This window comes from Phyllobates terribilis, unplaced genomic scaffold (assembly GCF_046119375.1).
Source record: "Phyllobates terribilis strain yellow unplaced genomic scaffold, ASM4611937v1 Scaffold_4__5_contigs__length_816908805, whole genome shotgun sequence".
NCBI classification, from domain to species: domain Eukaryota; kingdom Metazoa; phylum Chordata; class Amphibia; order Anura; family Dendrobatidae; genus Phyllobates; species Phyllobates terribilis.
This window is the reverse complement of record NW_027362764.1, coordinates 404,941,991-404,952,652: the sequence shown is the minus strand read 5'-3', so window position 1 is coordinate 404,952,652 and position 10,662 is coordinate 404,941,991. Positions and strand designations below refer to the sequence as shown.

Genomic DNA, 10,662 nt, shown 5'->3' with positions numbered 1-10,662 from the left:
TAGCTGACCCTGGCACTAAAAATATGGGCCCATTATTATCGAAACAAGGTACAGCAATAGGGGTTCAAGAAAACCACACAGGAAAAAGGAGTATTTAAAGCGAGTGTAGTGCTACAATTAGTCGCTTCCTGGTCTGTGCATTGGCTTCCTGTGGGACGCGCTAGCCGGAAGTGACGTTTGCGTGTCACAGCCGGCGCCTGCGTTCCACATACCGGATGCCGTCTGGCCGGAACCGGAAGTGACGCGCCCGCTTGTAAGCGCGGACGTATTCAAAAGGAGGACCTATCTGCCTGTTATCGGCACTGTCTAATGGATAAGCTGAGCGTTTGATGCCAGCTTCTATACCGCATGACACCCTCTTCTCCCCTGATGATTAGCTGAGGCAATGAAACGCGTTGGGAGCGGTGTGCTGTGAGTTGCTGGAGGCTGAATAAGGTTTTGGATGCCCCATCACATGGAGCTGTCTTAAAGCCAGAGCAAGAACCAACATTCTATCTGGTGAGGTCGTTCCATTAACATATTTATAGGTGTTTAAAGGCTCACCATCAATTGTGTAAATGTATTAAGGTTCTTGTGGGCTGAGACACGATACGTTTGAGACACTGTCTTGAGAGCTCTGTTACTATTTTCCCGCCATTTTCTGTGTGATGTTACAGGTAAACTATGTTGGTATCACATATGGTTATATTCCTGGACATAATGAGCTATTGATTGTTAGGGTCACTCACTATCACAGACATTATTATCGAAAGTATAGAACTCCAGATATTCCATATTTTGTGTCGGCACAAAAAAGACTAGGAGATTCTGTTGAAGTCTTTTGAAGTCCTGGGAATACAACCTTCTCAGCTAGATGTAAATTGTAGCAGGTCTGTGTCACTGGGAAACACTCGCATGCTAATTGGGTCAGTAACACCTTTTGTGCTAGCATTTGCTTACAGCTACTTCTGTTGTGTGGGCTTAATTTGCATGGGGACAGATGCGTGGGGGTCAGCTCCTCTCCTCTACCAAATACTATAGGGGAGGGGGGATTAAGATGGGTCTGGGAGGGAGAAATTCTTAATATTCGTCTGACATCTCCCCCTGTGACGTAGCGTAGGAGCCGATTTACCAATCGCCCCTTAAATCTACCTCGCGGTCCACCCTCCCTGCTGATTTGACAAGCTGTGGGCCCAACTTGCCCACCACTCTGAATCACCTGGGGATCAAGCTTTCATATCACCCTGACCAGTTCGGGGTACATTTTTCCCACGCCTCTGACAGGCTATGGGTACCTTCCTCCCATAATTCTGACAAACAGGGGGAGACACCTTTCTCTTACCTTGTTGTGGGGCCTACCGTTCCATCCCTCATGGCTACCAGGGGGGCAGTGCTAGCTATGGGGCAGCTGCGACCAGCCATGTCACAGACCGTCGTGACACAGGACCACTTTGCCTATGATCCCCGTGTTTCTCCCCATCCTTTCTCGTTACTCCTGGAGCCGTGCTAATCTTGGGACAACTACCACTAACCATGTCACCATCTGGTGTGACACTGGTCACCTGCACGGGACGACCTGGTTCCTTGCGTCCGTGCCTGCTCCCATTGCCCATAGCTGGCTCGCATTAGGAGTTCCTCAGCGAAAATCACCCTGCGGTGTGGGGCGGCCAGGTTCCCCCCTATCACAACACACATTTTTATTATGCATTACATTGACATTATTGACAGTTACACTACATGACACATCAGACCTGGGAGGGTTGTCAGGAACGTATTGGGCAACCAACCGTCCCAGTTCAGTTCCTAATAGCACATTAGTAGGGAGATTCTCTGACACCCCCACTTCCCTTAACCCCCTCCCCACACCCCAGTCCAGAAAAACTTGGGCCATCGGTATGGGACGGCGAACACCCCCAAACCCAGGGACAATCCGGGACTTCCCAGGAACGCGTTCTTCTGGTAACACGAACTCAGGGCAGATGAGGGTACATTCTGCGCCAGTGTCCTTAAGGCCAACAGTAACGGTGTTGCCCACAGTAACCGGTTGTAAGTTCTCACAGGCCCAGCCAACCGCCCCACCCACAAAAAGAATGGCTGCAGTAGGCTCCGGGGCCTCAGGTGTGGTGTTCATCTTCTGCCTCTCCGGGCAGACAAGGCTGATGTTACCCGTTTGGTCACAAATATAACACGGGAGTCAAAGGCAGGCCAGGTGCTGGAAGATGGGGCAGAACCCGCTGAGGGTCAACTGGCTGGAATACTGGGGGTGGTTGTATACTTACCACCTTTCCAGCTGGCGGCGGCCGACTTCTGCACCTCTGGTGTGTGGTTGGCCTCATAGGCATCCGCGATCTGGGCTGCTTTGGCAGCTTCCTTCGGCTCCCAGCCAAGCACAAACTGCCGCAATTCCTCTGAGCAAAGACGAAGAAACTGGTCCTTCACCATCAGATCCTTCAGGCCCCCCAAGGTGGTGCCTGACAGTCCTTGGACCCACTGCTCAAAGTGAGTTCTGAGCTCACCTACCACATCGCCGTAGCTGTCATGTGGTACCCGCAGGAGGGCTCAGAACTTTTTCCGGTAAACCTCCAGAATCAGCTGGTACTTCTTTATCAGGGCCTCTCGAGGGAGAGAGGCAAACACCTCCAGGGCTTTTCCTCTGAGCTCTGGGGTTAAATACCTGGCCCACTGGGCTTCAGGCTGCTGGTACTGTCTGCAGGCTTTTTCAAACCCTCGCAGAAATATGTCCACGTCTCAGTCTCTCAATTACAGGAAAATACTCAGGACGGGGTTTAAGGCAGTTGGCACTGTTGGACTCACGGGCCTGAGTGGGAGATAGCTCCTTCTGAATCCAGGCTAGCTCCAGCTGGTACTGTCGCTCCTGCTTAGCAGCCTCTCGGTCAGCCTGGGCCTAGCGCTCAGCAGCCTCTCGGTCAGCTTGGGCCCATTGCTCAGCAAGCTCCTGGAATTTCAGGATCAACTGCAGTCGTCCGTCACGATAGTCTGCGGCAAGCTGCTCCAAGGCCATCTGCAGGTGAGGGTCCACACTACCATGGCTGTGGATCGGGCTGGCAATCACAGGTGGGAGCCCTGCAGCAGCGCCATCCGGGCCTTGGCTGGCCGCCCCCTCATCAGGGCTCTGCAGCACCTTGCAACAGTTCAGCAATCATTTGGTGCCTGGTTTTGCCCGTGGGGTCAATCTGTCTCAGCTCACAGAGGGCAGCGAGTGGCCTTCGACTGCTGGGTAGACCCCAGGGCTCTTCACTCGTAGCCATTATTGCCAAATAAAAGATAGGACAGAAAAACAAGAGAAGGGGAAGGGGTGCAACTGCTACACATACGGTAATGTCCCAGATAAAAAAAAATATTAAAACAGTCTGGTTCCTTAAAACTTTGCACAGAATTCTCCCAAGAACCGTGCAGGTTTTCAATGACAGGAATAGTTGCTCAATCCAGCCACTGATGTTCTGTAATATCCCACAGCTTGCCACCAATTTGTCAGTGACGACACTGGAGAGATCACACAATATCTCACTGCTGCCATCACTTTGTCAAGATTGGTCAGGGATTCGCACGCACACGACCCAGATTGCTCACTACATAGGTATCGGCAAGCGAGCAGAAAGAATATGGCGTATACACCTCCGGACTCCAACGCATGGAATGTATAAGGCACCGTACGGTTACTGTCAGCTTCACGATAGCCCAATTATTATTATTATTATTCGATGCCACCACCGACCCAATTTGAAGTATAATACAGGCCGGGTCGGACGCCTGTGTTCTGGTAGCATATATGGCTTCAGGGGAGGGAATGATTACAGAACAAAAGAAACAGGACTATTAAATTTTATATTTAATCCAAAAGGGCGGCAGTATTTAGGAAAAATATACAAAGATTTTACAAAAGGAGACAATACAATACATATGCAGTTACATAAAACAATAAGGATTAAAGAGGAATCTTACTATAAGATCGCAGAGACGATTTAGTATAGCAGGACGGGAGGCGCTCCACTTTGATTTGAACGCTATCCTTTGCTTATAGACGCTATACCTCCCCACAATTAATACTGCCCCCCCCCCTTCCACTGTGTCTTTTATGCTGAAGGGAGAGACCTGCCGACACTGCCCTGTAATGACCTCACGTGGGCTGGGCTCCAGCTTTCATATTTTTATTAGAATCTCTAACTTCTGGGATAACTTATCGCTGGTTGACCGCAGAAGCTTGCAAGCGACGCCTTATTTTACGTTCTGAATTTACCTTTCTTTAGAGACCACACATGGTGTAGCAGCAATCCATTATTCTGATACTTTTGGGCCACAACTCCTCGGAGGGCCTTACAGCTACGAGATAATAAGCATATTGTTCTTTAGCTGACCCTGCCACTAAAAATATGGGCCCCATTATTATAGGAAGTATAGAACTCCAGATATTCCATATTTTGCGTTGGCGCCAAAAAGACTAGAGATTTCTGTTGAAGTCTTTTGAATACAACCTTCTCAGCTAGATGTAAATTGTTGCAGGTCTGTGTCACTGGGAAACATCTGCATGCTAATTGGGTCAGTAGCACCTTTTGTGCTAGCATTTGCTTACAGCTACTTCTGCTGTGTGGGCTTAATTTGCATGGGGACAGCTGCGTGGAGTGTCTGCTCCTCTCCACTACCAAATACTATAGGGGAGGGGGGATGAAGAGGGGTCTGGGAGGGAGAAATTCTTAATATTTTTCTGACACATATATACTGGATGAAACATTATTGGATAAATTATGAAAAACAAGTTGTTGTGCAGTCTTCTGTTTTGCATCGACTATAGTCAGTTGGTGGAAACAACTTCTATGCGGCTTCTATAGGTGAGGGACTTTAGTATTAAATAAGCCAGTTTTTCAATTTTTGCACTGCTGTAATGTCCCAGATGGGAGGGGTGAACAGTGAAGAGCAGCTCCGGTCACACTAGCCCCCTGATAAGGTCTCCCTGCTAGTAGCCCTGCAGTGAAGGAGACATCATCAGGTGACTGGCTACTACTAAAAGCCAGAGGGCAAGCCACGCCCCCTCATCCCCTGCTGCAGTGAATGACATCAGGGGGGTGGCTGCTGCTACTAAAAGCCAGGTGCAAAACACACCCCCGCCACGGCAACCATCAGGACACACCATCATGATCTCAGGGTGCCAATGGGGTTAAAGAGGGAGCCCCACACACTGTTAACCATCTAGATGCCGTACTCACTATTGACAGCATCATCCAAGGGGTTAAATAGCCATGGTCGATGCCAACAATGATCGTGGCTGATGCAGCAGGATCTCAGCTATAGTGTACAACTGACAGAAGCGGCATTTTCACAGGTTGTAGGATGCTATATCTCAGGCCAGTAAAAAGGTATATTGGTGGTCACTAAGGGTTTAGACAATATAAATAGAGTGCTGCTTTAATAAAATGTGAATGTCATTTTCCATCTCACTAATGTTATTTAAAACATTTCCAAAACGTTAAATTAATTTATTGAGAAAACTGCTTAATCTCAATTTAATCACAGTAAAAAAAAACAAAAAAAAAACAAATACAATGAAAACACATAAAATCAATTATATACAAATATGTGCATCTAAGTAAAAAATAGTTAAAATGTATTTTTTTTTTTTAAGGAAGTCAGTGTTGAAGAGAAAATAAAATACTTAAAAGGGGTTATCCAGGACTACATTATTCTTATCTTATGGGCCTAAAAATTTACAGGCAGGTAGATTGTTGCTAACTACCTGCCTGTCGCCGATCTTTGCTGGCTCAAAGTGGTCACGGACCACTCCTACTGGCAATTCTGCAAATTCCGGTGAGGTCATATCAACGGAGCAGCTGCTTCTTTTCACTCCGCTCTGTTGGTGGGGTGTGGACTGCCGATGACAAGCTGATTGACAGCTGGCTCCCTGCTGCCCAACTGTGGAAAGGGGAGCCGACTGTCAATAAGCATGATGTCTGCAGTCATGCCCCATCAATAGAACAGACCGGAAGAGGAAGAGCTGCTCTGTTGACCTGATCAGCAGAACCACTGGCATGCGAGGTCTGTAATTGCTCTTAGCCGAGGCACAACAGGTAGGTTGTTGCCAACTACCTGCCTGTCAGTTCTGAGCATCATGAGAAAAAAAACAACATAGTCCTGGATAACCCCTTTAATGATGACAAAACGAGTCTTTAATTTCAGGGGAATATTACCGCTCTGTGGACAACCTATATATTTAGCTGCAAAAATATGATCAGATTCTAGCACAGAAAGCAGAAAAAAACTTTACCCAACTAAAAAAAAATCCTTTGGGAATTTTTTTTTTTTGCATGCCTTTGATGGCACCCAATCAAATTAAATATATGGTTCCCAAACAACATCATTATTAAAAAGTACAGTAGAATGCGTCAAAACAACGCTATGCAAAAACTTAATATATACTGTGATTTAAAGTACTAGGCAAAAGTAATTGGCAGGTGTGGAAAAAAAGACTGCAAAGAATGCTTTCAAAACGTGTTATTTTTATTAAATGACAAAAATACAAAGTCAAGAAAGAACAAAAGAAAATTTTAAATCAAATATTTGGTGTGACCACCCTTTCCCTTCAAAACAACAATTTTTCTTAGCACACTTACACAAAGTCAGATATTTTGTAGGAGTGCAATCAATGATACCAAACAGGTGATAATGATCATCATATTCGTATGTAGGTTTAAACACGGTCATTAAAGGGACTGTCAGCACAGAATGACTGTTCAAACCAAGTACAAGCGCTCAATGCTTCACGGCAAGTCCAGTCATTACAATACACCTTCACACCGGCTGGGTTTCCATCAATCTCCACCCTTAACTGGCTCCATAAAAACTAGAGCTGTCAAAGAAAAAAAAGCAAGTGTGAAGGTGTATTTAAATGATTAGCCCTGCCATGAAGCACTGAGTGGGGGGACATTGTTTGAACATTCTGTACTGACATAGTCCCTTTAATTAAAGAAGAGGAGAGGGAAGGGTGTGGATAGAGGGAAAACAAGTAGCTGGAAAGGTACAATTAAAGGTTTGGCCACAACATGCGTGCACAGAGCGCCTGCACTTTGTTTGAACAGTCATCCTGTAAAGGAGGCTTAAGTAAGATTTCTGGAGTGATGTATGCTACAGCTTATCATACATTAGACGAGCTGTGGCATCATGCCCCTGATCAACCCAATCTTTGCCCATTTTTGCAAAATTGGCATGAAAACGCCAAGTTGGAAAATTTGCAACTTTTGAAAGATTTAGCCAGTGTCTTGAATCATTTTGATGATTCGAGGCCATCATGCTTATTTCCCATCAAAATGTCCATCTGTGCCATCAGCTGAGAAGTAGCATGGGACCCAGCTACACACATCTACTGTTTGGAGAAGTCTGGCCCGGGGTGATCTTCATAGAAGAATTGTGGCCACAAAGTCATACCCTTCAACATGGAAAAATGGCCAAGCGAGTCAACTGTGCACGAAAACATCGGAACTGGGGTACAGATAAATGTCAGCAGGTGCTCTGAACTTACGAGCCAAAATGTGAATTATTTGGCTTTGGTTCGTTCTCCAAAATGTTTGGAACAATCTCCCTGTTAGGTTCCTTTGAAAAAAGTGCAAGTGTACCTAGAAGAATTAATGCTGTTTTGAAGGCAAAGCGTGGTCACGCCAAATATTGATTTAATTTAGATTTCTCTTTTGTTCATTCCCTTTGTATATTAGTATATTTTAAGCATTCTTACTTTGCAGCATTTTTTCCACACCTGATTACAACTTTTGCATACTACTGTATATTTATTAAATGAGATTGGTAGACTTTTTACTGTACAGGCGCATAACTAGAAATATCCCTGGCAAAGGTCTCGCTGAATGTAACTGCCAGTCGTGGTAAAGTCTAGTTCAATTATTAATATCACAATGCAGAAAAAAAATCCTTGGAACTGAAAAAATGTTTGGGTCCTAAGACACAAGGTATAAACATGTACATATTCTATTCATCTTCATCATCACTGCAAGCTGCTTCAGCAGCACCGCAATCTTCACTTTCCATCAACGGATCTGCTTCAATGACGGAACTCTGGACTGTGAAAAACAAAACAGCAAGTGGTTTAAAAATATGTTGGTGTCTGAAGTATTCATAATATTCACTGGTTAATCAAATTTGCCCTATTTGTAATTCATGAGGACTGATGAGAGGAGACTGTCAATTGCAAACGGGGCAAGGAGGTAAAGAGACATATCCTATGATTCTGGTATTTATGGGCTGCATTGATTATGTTCACATGTGTTTTTTTGCTGCTTAAATGAATGAAAATATCATTTACATGCTGCTCATCTTTTCCTAACAGATTGGAAGCCGTTTTAAATCTATAGCATGCCAGTTCTGTCAGCGTATTTGCAGTTTTTCACCCTTACAAATGAATGGGGGGAAAAAACGCATAAAAAAAGAGCATTTTACACAGCGTTTCTCCTGACAGGAGACACATTTTTGGTGCAGAAATGTCTGCAGTGAATACTTAATGTGCACACATACCTTCAGGTGCCACCACAAAGTACAATGCAAAGCTACAGTAGAGAGAAACATAGTGCTGACACAGGAAAGACTAAAGTCTTAAAGTGTCGGACTGGAGAAAACAGGGCCCACCAGAGAACATCATTCTTGGGCCCCACCACCCATTTACTATAGAAATATGAAAGGCTAAAGTCTTCAACAAAAACGAGGACAGCACTAAGTACATTAAGATTATTTAGTTTCACACGCTTTGAGATTTATTTAATTCTTCTAATCACTAAATGGACTACATTGGATTTGATGGACTACGTTGGACCAACCTAGGATCTACTTGGTTAATAAAAAGATCAAAGGGGGATGGTGTAGGGTAGTGGTTTTGTTTGTTTTTTGGAACATTTTATTATAACATTAGTAATGGAAGTATCTGCCAAACACCTTTAAATTATCATTGCTGGGGCTTAGTGTCAGCCAACGTTGTTTTGTTGCCTCAAAAATTGCCATCCCATCACTATTAATTCATTGTCTAATGCACCACATGAACTGGGAAGGAGTTGGATTCCCTTCAGAAATTGACCATCCAATGTGATAGTTTGAGACTGGGATGGCTGCAAGCCATTATTTTAAAATTAGGAAGTAACCAAAATTTAAGGAAATTCCTATCCCAAGAGGATCAGTTTGCTGGTATTGGTTTTGCATTGGCTGCTTCTGAAAATGTGTGGACTGGCCCAAAAAAAAAAAAAAAAAAAAAGAATAAATTAGGTTGTTTCCCATGTCAACATTTTATGCTGTGTTAGCTTGAAAACAAAAAGTTGAACTTGTTTGGCTTAGAAAAAAGATGCCTCAGAGGGGATCTCATTTACATGTATAAATATATGTGTGTGGTCAGTACAAAGGACTAGCACATGACTTATTCCTTCCAAAGACCATACTTCGGACCAGGGGGCACTCATTACGGGCGAAAGAAAGGCGATTCCGGCACCTAAACAGTAAAGGGTTCTTTACAGTCAGACTGTGGAATTCCCTACCACAAGAGGTAGTGATGGCCGACACTATAACAGCTTTCAAAAAAGGGCTGGATGATTTCCTCGATACACATAACATTGTGGGTTACAGTTGAATTAGACAAAATGTTACACCTATAGTAGAACATTTGATCCAGGGTGCTAGGAATGATCGACTTTTCTCAGGGTCAAGAAGGAATTTTTCCCCGTGATGCAAATTGGCTGAATGTGTCCTGGGGCTTTTGCCTTTTTCTGGATCAACAAATTTAGGTATAAGGATTTTAGTAATACCATAAGAGTAATACAAAAAATAAAACTAATTAAAAAATTATAAACTAGTTTGTAATTGTTATAGTGCAGTAATAATAAAAATGGAAATACATTTGTAAGGCTTAGTTCCAGTAAGTTAGTGTAGGGCAGGGGTCTCAAACAAGCGGGCTGCATGCGGCCCCTACGGCTGCTTCATGCGGCCCGCAGACACCATAGACTCTGATTGCGGCCCGGTCCAGGAGCCGCCGACATCAGCGCTGTAATGCAGTGTATTGCCGTGCAGAGACCGGCTCTCTGCACAGCAATACCAGTACCAGCCTCCGGCCTATCAGAGGTCGGCAGCTGACATCTGCGTCCCAGCACAGCGGCGTATGACGTCACTGACATGCGCAGACATCAGCTGCTGGCCTCTGATAGGCCTGCGGATGGCATTGGTATTGCTGTGCAGAGAGCTGGTCTCTGCGTGGCAATACACTGCAGTACAGCGCTGATGTTGGCGGCTCCTGAACCAGGCCGCTATCGTCAAGGGTCTATGGTGCCTGCATGTCGCATGTGCAGAAAGACGCCGAGGGAACAGAGGACAGGTGAGCAGAATCTTTTTTTCCCTCTGTTATGGGCACCTGGATGGGGACATATGGGCACCTGGATGGGGGACATTCCGACAATACGGGGACATGGATGGGGGACATTCCGACAATACGGGGACCTGGATGGGGGACATTACTACGAGCTGAGGACCAGGATGGGCCATTACGACGAGCTGAGGACCAGGATGGGCCATTACGACGAGCTGAGGACCAGGATGGGCCATTACGACGAGCTGAGGACCAGGATGGGCCATTACGACGAGCTGAGGACCAGGATGGGCCATTACGACGAGCTGAGGACCAGGATGGGCCATTAC

General features: G+C 45.3%; 1 protein-coding gene across 10 annotated transcripts in view; it reads right to left on the bottom strand.

The window, feature by feature from the left end:
- Positions 1–3,814: 3,814 nt before the first annotated feature.
- LOC141265452 (uncharacterized) overlaps positions 3,815–10,662 on the bottom strand; it is a 99,850-nt gene continuing 93,002 nt past the window's right edge. For all 10 annotated transcript variants that reach the window (XM_073678584.1, XM_073678586.1, XM_073678590.1 and 7 more), the window contains one exon: positions 3,815–8,057. In XM_073678584.1, the coding sequence (XP_073534685.1) occupies positions 7,966–8,057 (92 nt within the window). In that variant the 3' untranslated portion in view covers positions 3,815–7,965. The remainder of the gene's footprint in view (positions 8,058–10,662) is intronic.